The sequence below is a fragment of the Nomascus leucogenys genome, chromosome 1a, assembly GCF_006542625.1.
Source record: "Nomascus leucogenys isolate Asia chromosome 1a, Asia_NLE_v1, whole genome shotgun sequence".
NCBI classification, from domain to species: Eukaryota; Metazoa; Chordata; class Mammalia; order Primates; family Hylobatidae; genus Nomascus; species Nomascus leucogenys.
Window position 1 is genome coordinate 1,375,810 of NC_044381.1, and position 16,729 is coordinate 1,392,538.

The following is a 16,729-nucleotide window of genomic DNA, read 5'->3' on the forward strand; positions in this document are numbered from 1 at the left end:
TTGCCTATGTAATCTATTCATCTTGATACTGGGAAAATAAATAGGATGAAATAGGAAGAAATGGGGTGGGGGGGACAAAAAGTTAGCACCTACGGATCTGTTTTCCATAAAGTATGTTTTCTCTTGATTTGTACTAAGCTGAAGATGCCATTATTTTCTTTAACAAGTGTTACATGATACGTTGCTTATATGATACCGATTACCAGTTTAAGTTAGAATCCATTCAAGACCACCAGGCATTTAAATAGACCTTACTTTGAACTTCTAAGTGCAGGATCTAAAACCACTAGTGAAATTTCTGGAGTCAATTAGCAAATCCCTTCATAGAAATTTCTATCACTGGGTCTTTGTGAGCACACCGTGCATCTCCTGAAATCCCAATTGCCACCTAGGTATGAAACAACTTCAAGTGATGATTCCAGCTCAGATGAAAGCTCTTCTTCCGAGTCAGATGACGAGTGTGATGTCATTGAATATCCTCTTGAAGAAGAGGAAGAGGAGGAGGATGAAGACACTCGGGGAATGGCAGAAGGGCACCATGCAGTTAATATTGAAGGTTTCAAGTCTGCCAGGGTGGAAGATGAAATGCAGGTTCAAGAATGTGAACCTGAGAAGGTGGAAATCAGAGAGAGGTGTGGTACATTCCCCTTCCCTCCCTTGTCCCTCCCACATTTAATGTACTTTGGCAATAGAGTTGGCCAGTTCAGAGCTTTTGTAATTAAATGTTTGCTTTTATCTGTTCCTCAGAGGTATACACATCTTCAGATACTAATAGATACAAGTGCAGAGTATCGCAACTCTTTGATCTCTTATGGTAGAATGACCTGATACCTAATCACCCTTGTTTTCTGAAACCTTAACCCTGCTATATAATTTAACATATGGAACCACAATCCACTAAAACTTCTATTGTTTGAACACCTCACCTTATATTTAAAGACATTTTAATTTTTTGGTGGCCCGCATACTTTAAGATTTCAGATTTTATGTTTAGCCATTTATCTTGATACAGGTGTCAGTATCATTATTACGGGATCATGGTGTAGATGAGGCCTCAGCCAAAGATCACATTTACTGTAAAGATGATGCATATCACTTACATGTTTGTATTTTGTTACACATTGAATGATCAGGAATGCCACAAGAATGGAGTTGGGTATATCATAAATAGTAGCTGAAAAACACTCTGGTTGGCTGAAACGTGTGCCTCAAAATGTAAGTTTTCAAGACCATTAGATAAGGATTTGATGCTCATGAAATAGAGAATAGAAAAGATGGAAACTTCAGTATGGTTTTTCACTATGTGAAATATAAACAGAACGTTTCAGAAAACTTACCTCTATTTAATTTGGCAAATGAAAGTTTAACTGCATTAACACAAGGTAAGTGTTTTTAGTTTATATTTCCAGGTGTTTCACATGGCTGTTTAACAGCTTTGAGATTTAATTTATATACCATATGTCATTTTTTTACGTTTCATTTGGGTTAAACACTTGAGTCACCAAATGTGGGTTCAGATGTGTGGTTTACTGGTCAGCACAGTGGATATATGGTAATTTGTGTAAAGTCAGGGCAAGAGAATCGCTTGAGCACAGGAGTTTGAGACTAGCCTGGACAACATAGTTAAGACCTCATCCCTACAAAAATATCAGTTACCTGGGCATGGTGTCACATGCTGGCTGCTCCAGAGGATAAGGTAGGAGGATCACTTGAACCCTGGAGGCTGAGGCTGCAGTGAGCCATGATCATGCCCCTGCACTCCAGTCCGGGTGACAGATCAAGACCCTGTCTCAGAAAAAAAGTAATTTGGGTCTCCTTCAACCCCCTTAAGATTAAAAATATTTTTAAACACCTTAGAACAGGTTGGGCACAGTGGCTCACACCCATAATCCCAATACTTTGGGAGGCTGAGGCAGGCAGGCAGATAGCTTGAGCCCAAGAGTTCGAGACCAGCCTGGGCAACATGGTGAAACCCTGTCTCTACAAATACAAAGCCGGGTGTGGTGGCACACACGTGTAATCCTGGTTCCTTGGGAGGCTGAGGTAGGAAGATTGCTTGAGCCTGGGACAGCAAAACTACAGTGAGCCGTGATTGCACCACTGCACTTCCAGCCTGGGCAACAGAGTGAGACCTTGTCTCAAAAAGAAAAAAAAAACAAAAGTTAAAAATGGCAAAAAAAAATCGCTAAATGTTATTCCAGAATGTCATAAAGGCCAATTGGTGAAGCCGAATGTCACCCTCCCAAAAAAGGCCTCAATCTCTGGCTGGAGGTGTTGGCTCTGCACAGTGGACGTAACCCTTGGACCCCTAAGAATGCCTGTGCTGCCTCCACCCAAGCACCTTGTGCCATAATGACCTGCCTAGGCTGGCTTGGGGCCACTTGCCTTTTAAAAATATATTTTTAAAAGTTGAAGCTGGGCACAGTGTCCCACACCTGTAATCCCAGCACTTTGGGAAGCCGAGGCAGGTGGATCACCTGAGGTCAGGAGTTCAAAACCAGCCTGGCCAACATAGTGAAACCCCGTCTCTACTAAAAATACAAAAATTAGCCGGGCCTGGTGGTGCACACCTGTAGTCCCAGCTACTAGGGAGGCTGAGGCAGGAGGATTGCTTGAATCCAGGAGGTGGAGGTTGCAGTGAGCCAAGATCATGCCACTGCACTCTAGCCTGGGCAACAGAGCAAGACCATGTCTCAAAAAAAAAAATTACATATGTGGGTTGAAATAAAAATGATTTTCTTCTTGTGACCAATCATAACTTTTTTTCCCTTTCAGGTATGAATTAAGTGAAAAGATGTTGTCTGCATGCAACTTACTGAAAAATACTATAAATGACCCCAAAGCTTTGACCAGCAAAGATATGGTGAGTCTGACCTGCAAACACCATCCCCCTGTGTGTACAAAGTGCATGAGTGGGCTCCTTGTCAAGGCCAGCTGGAGGCTGCCTGAGTTGTTGCTTGCGTGCTTTTCTCCTGAAGTGTTTCCAGCATGAGTGGGCTGGGTGGACATCATGTGGTCTTGCTCCTTGGATCACACTGCCAGTGTCTCCTTGAGGCCCAACTTCGGACATCCTTTACCCACCCTGGACTTTGTTGGGGTGGAGGCATCTGAGGCATACACTTGCAGACAGAAAGGAGGGCTAATTGCAGTCAGTCGTCATCTTTCTGCATATTTCATTTCTATTTATGGAACAGTAAGATCCAGGGAGCAGCATCCAAGAATTTTTTTTTTTTTAAGTTAGCATATGTTTTTAAAAGAAACCTATCTGGGCCGAGGTCAGCATTCCTTTCAGTTATGAAACTGTATGTTATGCTCTGATGTGCAATGCAGGCGGCCACTATTTTTAAACATAAAAATAACTGCACTTGTCATCTCGCAGTCTAAGAGATTCAGAGCAAACAGCAAAGTATTTGGTTGCCTTAGTGATCATGAATGGTACAACATAGGACACATAAGTATTTCTATGGCAATGGTTAATCTGACACCATGGCCAAGAATGACATATTCTCATGTGTTGAAGTTATGTGCACATTCTTTCATAGGCCAGACTAACCCACTGGTTGACAGCTGTCTTTTTTTTTTTAATTAGTGCATTGAGAAAATGTAGGATCCCCTAAGGATACCAAAATGCACAGATGCTCAAGTCCCTTATGTAAAATGGTGTAGTATTTGCATATAAACTATACATATACTTTAAATTCTGCCATATATTTTAAATCATTTCTGTATCATAATACCTAATACAGGACCAGGTGCAGTGATTCACTCCTATAATCCCAACACTTTGGGAGGCCGATGTGGGCGGATCACATGAGGTCTGGAGTTCAAGACGAGCCTAGCCAACATGGTGAAACCCTGTCTCTACTAAAAATACAAAAAATCAGCCAGGCAGGGTGGTACACCCCTGTAATCCCAGCTACTCGGGAGTCTGAGGCTGGAGAATTGCTTGCACCCAGGAGGTGGTGGTTGCAGTGAGCCAAGATTGCACCTCTGCACTCAAGCCTGGGTGACAGAGTGAGACTCCGTTTGAAAAAAGGCCTGGAGTGCAGTGGCGTGATCTCTGCTCACTGCAAGCTCCGCCTCCCGGGTTCAGGCCATTCTCCTGCCTCACTCTCCCAAGTAGCTGGGACTACAGGTGTCCACCACAACACCCGGCTAATTTTTTTGTATTTTTAGTAGAGACTGGGTTTCACCGTGTTAGTCAGGATGGTCTCAATCTCCTGACCTTGTGGTCTGCCCATCTCGGCCTCCCAAAGTTCTGGGACTACAGGCGTGAGCCACCGGGCCTCCCAAAGTGCTGGGATTACAGGCGTGACCCACTGCACCTGGCCTCAAAACTTAACACAATATAAATGCCATATAAATAGTTGTTATACTGTATTGTTTTGTGTTACATATTTTTCAAATATTTTCACGCTGCTGGTGGTTGAATCTGTGGAAATGGAACCTGTAGCTACAGAGGATCAGCTGTACTAAATAAAATTCCTGGTCAAGGCCAGGCACAGTGACTCACACCTGTCATCCCAGCATTTTGGGAGGCCAAGGCAGTGGGTCACTTGAGCCCAGGAGTTCAGTTTGAGACCAGCCTGGGCAACGTGGCAAAACCCTGTCTCTACAAAAATTAGCCAGGTATGGTGGCATGTACCCATGGTCCTAGCTACTTGGGAGGCTGAGGCAAGAAGATAGCTGGAGGCCCAGGAAGTTGAGGCTGCAGTGATCCGTGATCATGCCACTGCACTCCAGCCTGGGAGACAGAGTGACACCCTCTCTCAAAAAAAAAAAAAAAAAAAAAATTCCCAGTCAAGGGGAAACATAGAACTACATATTGAAATTCTTGGATTTGTATTCATGAAAATACCTGGCTATACCCTGGTCACTAGTAAAACCGTAAAATCTCACTGCAGTGTCAGTATTTCCCATCAGGTTTAACCTAAACTTAAAACTGGGGCCTTACAACCCCAGATTTTATAGCCATAGTATACTTTTCTTTCACTGTTCTCAACATACTAGGTTACGTGGCCTTTGGGAAGGATTCTGTTTTCCTGCATCCTCCAAATTGCCGAGCATGGTGTCATCCACACAGACTGTGATGGGTACATCTTTTTAATTGAATTTCCGTTTGGTGTGAAAGTGTTTAAAGTATCGTGTTGTGAAAAGTAGTGGACGAGTGAACACAATGCCAGGGCTAGATAATTATGTCAGGACACCAGTTATTTAGCAGTAATAGAGTTAGGATGACCAGAAGACATAATTTCCCTTCTTTCAGTGTGACAACTCCAAAGAAACAGGAATCTGAATATATAAAATACAGAAAAAAAAAAAGGACACTTTTCAGGTGACCCAAAACGTGATTGAAATGGTTAAAACTAAATAATCAGTAGCAGGATGATAAAGAGATGGAAGCTGTATAATTCCAACTCTTCCTTTTCTACAGGGAGAGGACTTCGTGGGTTCTGGTGCTTTTGACACAGGCTGTCTTTCTTTGATATATTTTTAAAGAGTAAGCACTGCAGAAATGAATATTAAACTCATAGGAAGGAAGGCCCATTGAAAAGACAGTGTAGTCATCCTCATCACCAGTACTGACTATGCTCAGTCTCCACTGAGCTTCATGTGACCCAGGTTTGAGTTGATCATCCACAAAGCAAGTGCCTTCTTCATGTGTCCACAGCCTAAGGAAGTCAGAGGGGAGCTGATGAGAAAATGAAATGAGTTCCAGACGGGCTTCCTTTTTATTTTCCCTTTCCATGGTTAAACAGTTGTATTTGGGATTGGGATGGGAATTGGGTTGGCTACACACGTACGGTCTCCAAACCTAGTGCTGTGCTAAGGAGTTGACGGAGGTGAGCTTGGTCTGGATAGGAAGGAAGCAGCATAATTCAGTGTAGGCTGCTTAATTTCTTCCTAATTTCTATGAAAATTGTTCGCAAGGCCAGTATGATTACATAATAAACTGAGCCAAGCCTTAGTGTTTATTCTCTTCACAAAAACTATGAAAGAATGGTATTACCCAACTTTTCGGATGAGGAAATGGAAGAAGAATAACTTCCTTAGGGTCATAAAGCTTTTAGGTAGCAGAGCCTGCATTGGAAACTCGGTGGTCTGGCTCCAGAGCCTCTGTTTCTGCACGGTGCTGTCTGGTCTTCTTTGTAGACATTAGAATCTACGTGTGGTTTAAAATCAGGAGGAATGTCCCAGTTTGGTGTTTGAAGCTTCTCTTAGGGCTGTTGGTTTTTGAGAGCAGATTCTAACTGCATATATACTTTGACTATAAAAGGACAGGTTACTTTTGCTTTCAACTAGGTCTCAAAAAGTCTATAAATAGAAGAACTAACGGCCACTCCGTGTTTTGGCAGAGGTTCTGTCTGAACACCCTCCAGCACGAGTGGTTCCGCGTGTCCAGTCAGAAGTCGGCCGTTCCAGCCATGGTGGGGGACTACATCGCTGCTTTTGAGGCCATCTCCCCAGATGTCCTCCGCTATGTCATCAACTTGGCAGACGGCAACGGCAACACAGCCCTGCATTACAGCGTGTCCCACTCCAACTTCGAGATTGTGAAGCTGCTGCTGGATGCTGGTATGTTGGCTGCTCTTCCACCCGCTCTCTTCTCTAACAGCACTTGGGTTGTGACTCATCTCAGAGAACCTGGTTGAGCCACTCCTGAATTCTCTGACCATGCTAAAATCCTTTTTATTGCTTTTCCACATGACATGGCAAGAATTTTCTTGAGTCATTCAAAAGAGGCTTGAAGTTTAAACAAAACTGGGTAACACAGATTCTAGATCTGTTTTGAAAGGAGGTTTTGAGGATCTTCTTGCTGCAGTTCAGCTGCATTCAGTGAGAGGCGTATCCCTGGGTAAGAAGCGTGACTCACGTTCCTTCTTCCTGAGCTGAATCATGCAGGCTTGGCCGGTTTGCACTCAGGAGGCAGAGTGCTGCTTACGGGCCCAGGGTCACAGCCTTGGAGCTTGTGGACCACTTGATTTGTCCTTACCCCGTGACTGCTGTCCTTGCATAAGTGTGTGTGGCTAGTCAAGATGGGGACTAAGCAAAGCCACCATAACAGATGGTCAAACGATCACTATTCTCACCAAAATATACTGTTATTGGGGAAACAGCATAGAGCAAAGGGCATATTATTCTTGTCTCTCAACCATAATAGAACAGTAGAAACTTGTTATCCCAGAATAGAGCCAGTGGACATCTTAGACGTGAAGTGAGGGAGGGGCACGTAAACAGATGGTACCGTCAAGAAACGGTGAGCTTTCAACTTTGTTCACATGGAGCAGCCCCGTGCCACATAGCCCCCAAATCTTTCAATTTTTGTAATACATATTTTTACTTCTAGTGACAGAGAATTCACAGTATCTCAGTCTGATTAATGAGGATACAATGTGAACCTGACTTAGAATATGCCATAAAACTGTTCCAATTTTCCGAAATTCTGTCTTCATCCACTGTCCAATCTCTTCTGCTCTGTTTTGGGAACTTGGAATTGATGCAGTTAAGAAATCCAAACAGATTTATCCTTCTTTTCTCTTTTAAGTGTGTTTGTTCCCTATTTTTGGAGCCATGTTAGGGTATAACTGCTTCCATCTTACAGGAAGGAATTTCAAGCCGCTCCTCGTCAGGTTTTCCAGACTATACACAGAGCTGGTGATACGGTCAGCCGGAGCGATTGTTTAGACAGAAGTGGATCATATCCAGGGAAGCTGAAAACAAGATTTCACCATCACTCCTGACAGGAGCAGCTTAGTATACCCTTGGATAAAACATCTTGGCAAATTAAATAATTGTAATTCCACTGTTGGATGGTTTGGGTTAATCACTTAATGAGTTGTTACTGCTCCCCCTTCTAGGCTGGGATTCTGGCTCCGTAAGGTGTAGATCTAGGATGCTTCAGCATCGATGCAGAGCAAAGTCCGAGATGCTGAGGAGCCCCGAAGCGCACACACAAACTCACCTGTTTCTCCACCACAGGGCCTTTTATTTTCTGCATAAAAAAACACTCACTTTTAAAAACACGTCCTTAGTATGGAGCTGTTTGGGATTTTAAGGTAAATGTTCATGGTACCTTTTCTTTTCCTTTATGATAGAAGCATTGTAAACATTTTAACTTCATATTTGGTCCCACATAAAAGCTGCTTTCTAACACTCACCATTCCGGTCATTTCGGAGAAGGAACTTTTAAATGCCCGAAGGATAATTTAATTCCTGAAGAGCCTCCTTAAGAATTACAGGAATAGAAAAAGTCTGGTTCATCGAGTCTGTTAAGGGGACTTAACTGCATTTGCTCTCAGACCATAAATTCTAGAGCTGGATGTTATATGATTGGAATTCTGCTTCTCAGGACCCCCCCGACAAGCCAGAATAGTCAATTCAGAGTCTCAGAATGAGTAGTGTTTGGATAAGCGGGTACCACCCTGTCCAACGTTCCATACATAAGCCTTTACAGACACTTCTTTCATGAGTAGCTCACTGTCTGCTTCACTTTCCTAAACACAGCTGAGTGCCTAGATCCCATATAGAGCAACCATTAGAACAACCACCCAGACTTCTAAGCCATTGCATTTCCACCCCCAGTTGCAAACAAGATATGCTGCAGAAGCATACCGTTGTTGCAGGTCTGGTGAAATAGGAAAAAAAAAAAAGTTTTTGGTTTAGTGTGAAAACATCTCTCACGTTTCCTTCTAAGTCACTCTAGGTCTCCAGCCAGTTGGTGCCATTTCACTGGGCCCTTATATACACCATCCCTTCAGTGGCTCCGTAAGCAGCTGCTATTAGAAGGTAGGCTGCTTCCTAAGAGACTTTTTTTTTTTTTTTTTTGGCAGATGTGTGTAATGTGGATCATCAGAACAAGGCAGGCTACACCCCCATCATGCTGGCGGCCCTCGCCGCTGTGGACGCAGAGAAGGACATGCGGGTTGTGGAAGAACTCTTTGGCTGTGGGGATGTGAATGCCAAAGCTAGTCAGGTTAGCGCGCTCGGTTCCCGTGCTCAGGAATGCATCCCTGACCGGCAGGCAGCATACAGGACTGCGGTGGCCACTCTGGCAGAGCAGGCATAGATGCCGTGCTCCCACCACAGTGCACTTGTTTGCAGGCCTGCCCTGAGTCCACGCACTGCCTGGTACTCCTTACTGACCAAACATACCAGGGAAATAGGGCTTAAATTTCACACTGGAAACTTCTCCTTCGTCTTGCCTTTCCTCCGTTTGCATAGTTTGCATGGAAATACTGTTAGTTCCCCTACATATAAATGATTGGGCATCCCCATCAGATACTCAGTGACTGTTGCTTCCTGTCTCTGTGTTGCAGTGTCTTCATAGCAGGCAGTGTCCGAGGTCCGGATGTGTTCACAGCTTGACTTTTTTTTAAAGAGACAGTCTTGCTCTGTCACCCAGGCTGGAGTGCAGTGTGGCATGATCTTGGCTCACTGCAACCACCTCCGCCTCTCGGGTTCAAGCGATTCTCCTGCCTTAGCCTCCCGGGTAGTAGGGACTAACAGGCACATGCCACCATACCTGGTTTTTTTGTTTTTTATTTTTGTTTTTTTTTTTTTTGAGACGATCTTGGCTCAGTGCAACCACCTCCGCCTCTGGGGTTCACGCCATTCTCCTGCCTCAGCCTCTCAAGTAGCTGGGATTGCAGGCGCCCAGCTAATTTTTTGTATTTTTAGTGGAGACAAGGTTTCACCATGTTAGCCAGGATGGTCTTGATCTCCTGACCTCCTGATCCACCCGCCTTGGCCTCCCAAAGTGCTGGGATTACAGGCCTGAGCCACCGCGCCGGCCCCTGGCTTTTTTTTAAGTAGAGATGGGGTTTCGTTGTTGCCCAGGCTGCTCTTGAACTCCTGAGCTCAGGCAATCCGCCCGCCTCAGCCTCCCAAATTGCTAGGGTCACAGGCGTGACCCACTACTCCAGGCCCACAGCTTCACTTTTAAACACCACCTGAACTTCCAGCCCCTTAATATACCGAGACATCCTCCATGCTAAAGTTGGCTCCTTACTTTATGCCCTTCCTTAGCTCATAGCTCACCGGAAGCTGGTTTCTCCCTGCTTGCCACCACCTGCCCCAAGTAGTTCCATCGCCAGTTCTTTCCCTTCTGTCACCGCACTCTTCCCCCTTTCCCTAGCACAGCCCCACTATAGGCCCCCACTGCCAGCTCAGTATGTACTTCTGAAGTCCCTGTCATCTCTTCCCATAGGCGGGACAGACGGCCCTCATGCTGGCGGTCAGTCACGGGCGGATAGACATGGTGAAGGGCCTGCTGGCCTGTGGGGCTGACGTCAACATCCAGGATGACGAGGGCTCCACGGCCCTCATGTGTGCCAGCGAGCATGGGCACGTAGAGATTGTCAAGCTGCTGCTGGCCCAGCCCGGCTGCAACGGTCACCTGGAGGACAACGTAAGCTGTCTCCATTTGGCCTCCTGGCCAGGGGTCTGGGGGACTCTGGGCGGGAGCTCTGGGAGTGCTGTTTGGCCAAGAGCGACCAAATCCTCCTTTATTCTCCTCTTGGATTTGTGTCGCCATCTAGGCGCCTCCCTTCACAGCCAAGCTTGGCTACACTTACTGTGTGCAAACTAACACTCTCATAAACTAGTACTCAAAGCAGAATAAATAGGCCCTACCCCAAAAATTCATGAAATGTAAAAGTGATTTAACGGGCACGTCCAAGAGCCCCTCTACTAAAGGGGAATCAATGAATTTGGCACTGCAGAATCAAATTCAGTGTAGGTGACTTCTAACAGGTCCACCTGGAAATCTGGATTATTAATCATTAGAGGCTGAGGTTACACGGTGACTAAAAGCAGTTCCTACTATAGTGAACCTTTCCCACCCAAAGTGAAGGCACCGTGACCCATCAAAGTGAGTAGCTTGTGACACAGCATACGCCAGAGCCTGCAGAGTAGCTTGACTTCTTGAAGCATTTTCCCATTTCTCCTGAGTCTCTCCCATCAGCACCACTCTGCTCTCTTCTCGCAGTTCCCACGCTGTCCACATTTCCAGATAACTCCTTGACCGGGAAACTCAAGCAAAGGGGGTACTTCTGGGTGTCTCCAGGCCAAAGGAGAGGAGTGGTGATAGGGAGAAGGTAGGAACTGGCATGGAGGCAGTGAGATGGTTTAAAGGTCACAGAGGTCGGGCTGGCTTGGTTCTGTTTTTGAAAGTTTATCTCTATAGATCACAGGTTTGGATCAGAGCTTCTTCAGCTCAGAATACCAAAAAGTTAAGAAAATATTCTTTGTAGGTCAGATCCTTCTGAGCCCAAGCCAGTAGGGAGAACAAACCAGCGGAGTTTTTCACTGGTATGAGGGACTGACTAGGTTCACACTCAGCCATCTCCACAGGAGCACACAGGAGCTATAGCTGTACCAGATTCCCTTCTTCCCCTCTGTGGGAGGGAGCGCTTCTGACTTCTCTTTCTTCCAGAAGAGTTTGTTAGCTGTGCTGTGGTTTTTGTTTCATTTTACTTCTATTCTCTTTCAAAGCATGTGAGGGGAAGGATCATAAGATTAAACCGAAGAGAACTGTGTCCTGCTGCTGCTGCTGCTGACCAGAGGGAAATCCTTATTTCAAGACTAGATAGGCTGGGCATGGGGGGGTCACGCCTGTAATTCCAGCACTTTGGGAGGCTGAGACAGGAGGATCACTCGAGCCCAGGAGTTCAAGACCAGCGTGGGCAACATAGTGAGACTCCCATCTCTATAAAAAAAATCATCCAGGTGTGGTGGTATGCGCCTGTAGTCTCAGCTACTGCGGAGGTTGAGGCGGGAGAATCACTTGAGCCCTGGAGGTCAAGGCTACAGTGATCTGTCATCATGCCTGGGAGACAAACCCTGTCTCACAAAACAGACTAGACAGAAAACAAGTTGTGTTGTTCTTTCCCTTGATACTCCTTTATATCCATTTAAATCCCTGAAATTTAATGGAAATCAAGCAGCTAAGTGAAGCTTTTTTCACCCATATGTAGTGTTTCCCCTCATTTCCAGAAGATGGATCTGTGCAACCCACTGGGATTGTGTGCTTACACACAGATGTTACTTGTAGCCTTAAACTGAGGTGGTTAGGGTTTTAGGATCACAGTCCCCTAAGAGGAAAGGTAAAAGATCTTTGGCAAATTGCAGAGTCTCTTAACACACACACTACTGCTGCTTGCCTGGTCATTCTGAATTAGAAGAAAAAACAACTTTCTATCCCCATCTTCTGCTTCCCCCTCCTGGTGGGCAGAATGGTTGAGTAAGATAATCCTCTTAACTGGGACCTCTGGAGGGTGGAGGCTTGCCTCATTCATCTTCACATCCTCAGGCCTTCACACTTAGGGGTCCCCAAAAAGTTTCCCAGAGGACCGAACGAGTAGGGATATTTGGGGAACCTTGCCAATTATTGGAGGGTGTTTTGTTCTGTTACCTTTCGGTTGTCTGGAGGTTTGGGAATCCCAACATAGCTTGTTCTTTCCATCTTATCTTAAGGATGGCAGCACTGCGCTCTCGATCGCCCTGGAAGCAGGACACAAGGACATCGCTGTTCTTCTGTATGCCCATGTCAACTTTGCAAAAGCCCAATCTCCGGTCAGTGTTGTGCTTTGGCATTTGTTAATAGGCTGAAATCCACCAGACTGGTGGACCCCCTTCCTCCGGGAATTGACGGGAGACAGATTTTATGTTGATTCAGAAAACGGAAGTTTTAGTCTGGAGCTTAAGAGTTCATCTTTTCTGCCTCCGCCCTGCAAAAGGCAGGAGAACTAATGTTTTAGCAGAGGCTGGGCCTTGCTTGTCCTTGCAAGTCATATGCTCAGCTTCCCATAGAGGTTTTGATTGATTCTGTGCAGAATTATCCAGAGAGCACCCCCCGAGCCCGTGGGGATATTTCACCATGGTTCTGGCATTGTTCCTGAAGCCCATGGCAGGCAGCCTGTAGTCCACAGTTCACTCTGAGGGGGAAGGTGACTTCCCAGGACAGCCGGACATAGCACTGCTGAGCCCAGCTGGCCTTGGAGCTGTGGACACCTGTTCCCTGTTCTCAGTCAGAGCTCTCCTGGCTCGGGCTCACAGCTGGTTGTTGGCTGTGGTGTGCCAAGATCCTATGTCACAGGGTACACATCTGCCGGAGGTCACTTATTAACCCCCAGTTTTTTTCCTTTCCTGGTCTCTAGGGCACCCCTAGGCTTGGAAGGAAGACGTCTCCTGGCCCCACCCACCGAGGTTCATTTGATTGATTGTATGCAAATAACCCTCCATTTACATGCCACCATTAAGCTGCTAATTGTTCCTGTTGGGGTGACAGATACTGAATGTATATGTATTGTGCCTGAGCTCACCAGCAAACAGAAACATCAAGCCCAGGGGTAAAGGCTGAAGCTTTCACAGTGCAGAGACTGCCAGCCTGGGCACGCGCACCTCCTTTCTGGCCATCTTCTGTGTAGGGCACACTTTAACCCAGTCTCTGTTGCTGTTGAGTCTCTGCTCCATTTTGTACAGTCATAGGGAATTCTGATCTGAAGGGGCACCTTCTGTTCACTCCCACAAAGAAGTGTCTGTCAGGTTCTCACTGAGATGTTTTAAGAAAGATTTTTCCACAAATATTTATATTTACTATATGTGGAACCATTAGAAAGCTCTTCCAAAATCTCATTCCAGCATAGTTTTGGATTTTTCTTTTGTCTTCTTTTAAAATAAGGAAGTCGAGATGAATTTGATCATTGGTAACCTGGGCCTGGGCTAGGCAACACTGAAAGTGTGAAACTTACAGAAGAATATTCTCATTTGGTTTTAGCTAGGTAGATGTAATATATGACTTTTTATAAAAAGGGTTATCTATATGAAATTGACACAGTGTTTTAAACTTTTATATTGCATACTAAAGACAGGAAGAACTACATGTAACGTTATCATTTTTATTAATTGCACAACTCTAATGATAAAGGTTGCATTGTGTTAGAGGAATTGGCTCTGTATTTGCCTGTAGAGAAACACAGTGTAGTTCTCTTTGTATTTATGGATTCCTTTATACCGTGTCACATCGACTTTGGTCCTCTATGTATTTAAATGTTTGAAGTGCCTTAGACTCTTGCCATATTTTCAAAATAAAATTTCATTAAGCTCTTTTCCTTGTCCCTGATTCATCTCTGACAGCTGTCCGCCCCGAGCCAATTGACTTACTTACGGCAGTGGCAGCACACGCTGATGGATTGAGCTGAGCAGGGAGGGTGAGTGCGCCAGTCGGCTCCAATAGGGAGAGAGCATCTTCCGAGGGCACTTGTCCACTTCCACAGCTTGGCTCCTGACTCAGATTGCAAGTCGGGAGGCTGAAGTTTGAGGCCTCCTTAGGCAAAGCGCTCTTCTGTGGGGGAGCCCAAGATGGTTCTTCTCAGGTGCAGAAGCAGTAGTCCTTGACTCTGAGTACAACTGCTGGGTGACTAGGTGATACGTGTAGTGACTGACAAGAAAGGAGAGAGAAAGCCAGACAGACTTTTTTTTTTTTTTTTTTTTTTTTTGAGACGGAGTCCCGCTCTGTCGCCCAGGCTGGAGTGCAGTGGCATGATCTTGGCTCACTGCAGGCTCTGCTTCCTGGGTTCACGCCATTCTCCTGCCTCAGCTTCCCAAGTAGCTGGGACTACAGGCACCCGCCACCACGCCCGGCTAATTTTTTGTATTTTTAATAGAGACGGGGTTTCATCGTGTTGGCCAGGATGGTCTCGATCTCCTGACCTCATGGTCTGCCCACCTCGGCCTCCTAAAGTGCTGAGATTAAAAGCATGAGCCACTGCATCTGGCCTCAGATTCTTTTTAAACAGTAAAGAAAGTCGAGACCATCTCATTAAATGAAGCAGCATGACAGCCAGGATTCAAACCAGGTGTTCTGGCACAATTGCTGGTGGTGAGTTTTGGCCAAGGCCATCTATGAGAGCCAGGTGCATTGGAGAAATATCAGAGATTTCTTTCCCTCCTTCCTTCCTTCCCCGACTTTTAAAAATTAAACATTATTGAGCTCAGAAAAGAGGCCAGAGAATAGACTTTTCCCATAGGTGTTTCATTATGAGGTCTGTTTCAGAGTCAAGATCTGAACCTTTTGGAGGAAAACTTGGGGGGCTGTGAGAGCCATGCTGGCAGTGCAGGCAAACCTGGGCAGCAACAGACCAGCTCTCCCAGGACCACAAGGATGACCTTCCTCTGCATGAACTGTGAAAGTGAGGTCACAGCCACCTGGAAGCACATCCCTCTCAGGACATAACCTACTAGCTGAGATACGTGCTGAATTTCAGATTATGTAGCTGTTTAAGCCCAACTTCCTACAGATCCAAAATGGCACAATAAAAGCAGGAGAGAAAGAGAGAGAGACACAGAAAGAGAGAGTGTGTGTGTGTATGTGGAGAGAGAGAGGTACAGCCGTGCGTGGTCTGCCCCTTATGGGCATGACCTACCTTTTGAGCAAATGAGGTTGGACCTCTGGTGGTTTGTGGGCCTGGAAATTTTCTTTGTTCCATCTGAGAAAGGAAAGGCATGAATGTAAATGAATGAGCAAATGAACCCCCGTGTCTGCATGCTGCCCTTCTGATTTCTCATGCTAGATTTTGAAAAAGAAAATGAGTGCTTGTTTTATCGTTGAGTGAGGTCTTACACAATATGTATCTGACCTCTAATGAATGCTAGCTGGTACCTTGTTTGCTCCAATCACACTAGGCATTTAGAATGCCTTTTATCTTGGGATCCTGGTATACTATATAAACAAGCCTGATTATGCCCATTGGTAGAGCTGCAGTTTGTTAAGGCACAAACTCCATAAAAGGGATTTGTGACAGGAGGCTTGGGCAAGGTTCCCAAGTAACACCAGCATGGGGTTGGCAACTCCTGATCTTATTTTCCAGCTTAAGGAAAGTCTAGGTGGGTGTGGTATCTCACACCCATAATCTTAGCACTTTGGGAGACTAAGTCAGGCAGATCACTTGAGACCAGGAGTTCGAGACAAGCCTGGGCAATATAGCAAGATCTCATCTCTACAAAAGAAAAATTAGCTGGGCGTGGTGGCATGCACTGTAGTGCCAGCTACTTAGGGGCTGAGACAGGAGAATCACCTTGGCCCAGGAAGTAGAGGCTACAGTCAGCCATGATTGTGCCACTACTGTGCTCCAGCCTGGGTAATAGAGTGAGACCCTGTCTCAAAAAAAAAAAAAAAAAGGAAGGTTTAAATCTTTAAGTGATGAAGAGCCAATTTCCCAGAAACCTTGCCTTGGAAGTTGAACCACTGACAGTTGGGAGCCGCCCCAAGACAACAGGAATGGAAGAATGGGACTTTTGAGAGTTTAACGTTAAGAAAGTAAAACTAAGCCAGGTGTGGTGGTTCACACCTGTAATCTCAGCTACTGGGACAGGCTGAGGTGGGAGGATTGCTTGAGTCCAGGAGTTTGAGGCCAGCCTGGCCAATGTACTGAGACCCCCATCTCCTTAAAAAAGAAACAGAAAAAAAAAAGGAAAAAGAAAAACTGGCAACTTTTTCTGACAGTATTACAACTAAACTGACAACTAAATGTCTCAACAAGGGGGAGGAACGGTGCTTCTGGAGACATTTACTAGGAACACTTCATCTAGCACTCGTCTCCAAAATAAATGAAGCACTGAGCCCTTTCCTTGTAAGTTAATACTTGGGAGAACAACACTGTCCCTGATTTCTGTAGCACTGAAGTACTGCCAATATCTGACAATCCGTGCAGATGGAATCACATAAGAA

The 16,729-nt window shown here is 45.4% G+C and overlaps 1 protein-coding gene across 14 annotated transcripts in view; it reads left to right on the plus strand.

The window, feature by feature from the left end:
• KANK1 (KN motif and ankyrin repeat domains 1) overlaps positions 1 to 14,108 on the plus strand; it is a 202,126-nt gene extending 188,018 nt beyond the window's left edge. For 6 of the 14 annotated variants that reach the window (XM_030816385.1, XM_030819227.1, XM_030820346.1 and 3 more), the window contains 7 exons: positions 393 to 632; positions 2,776 to 2,863; positions 6,357 to 6,576; positions 8,832 to 8,974; positions 10,208 to 10,408; positions 12,475 to 12,573; positions 13,158 to 14,107. In XM_030816385.1, the coding sequence (XP_030672245.1) occupies positions 393 to 632; positions 2,776 to 2,863; positions 6,357 to 6,576; positions 8,832 to 8,974; positions 10,208 to 10,408; positions 12,475 to 12,573; positions 13,158 to 13,220 (1,054 nt within the window). In that variant the 3' untranslated portion in view covers positions 13,221 to 14,107. Of the gene's footprint in view, positions 1 to 392; positions 633 to 2,775; positions 2,864 to 6,356; positions 6,577 to 8,831; positions 8,975 to 10,207; positions 10,409 to 12,474; positions 12,574 to 13,157 lie in introns of all 14 variants that reach the window. The other 8 variants (XM_030816728.1, XM_030821634.1, XM_030821994.1 and 5 more) reach the window with 2 other exon arrangements.
• Positions 14,109 to 16,729: the final 2,621 nt, after the last annotated feature.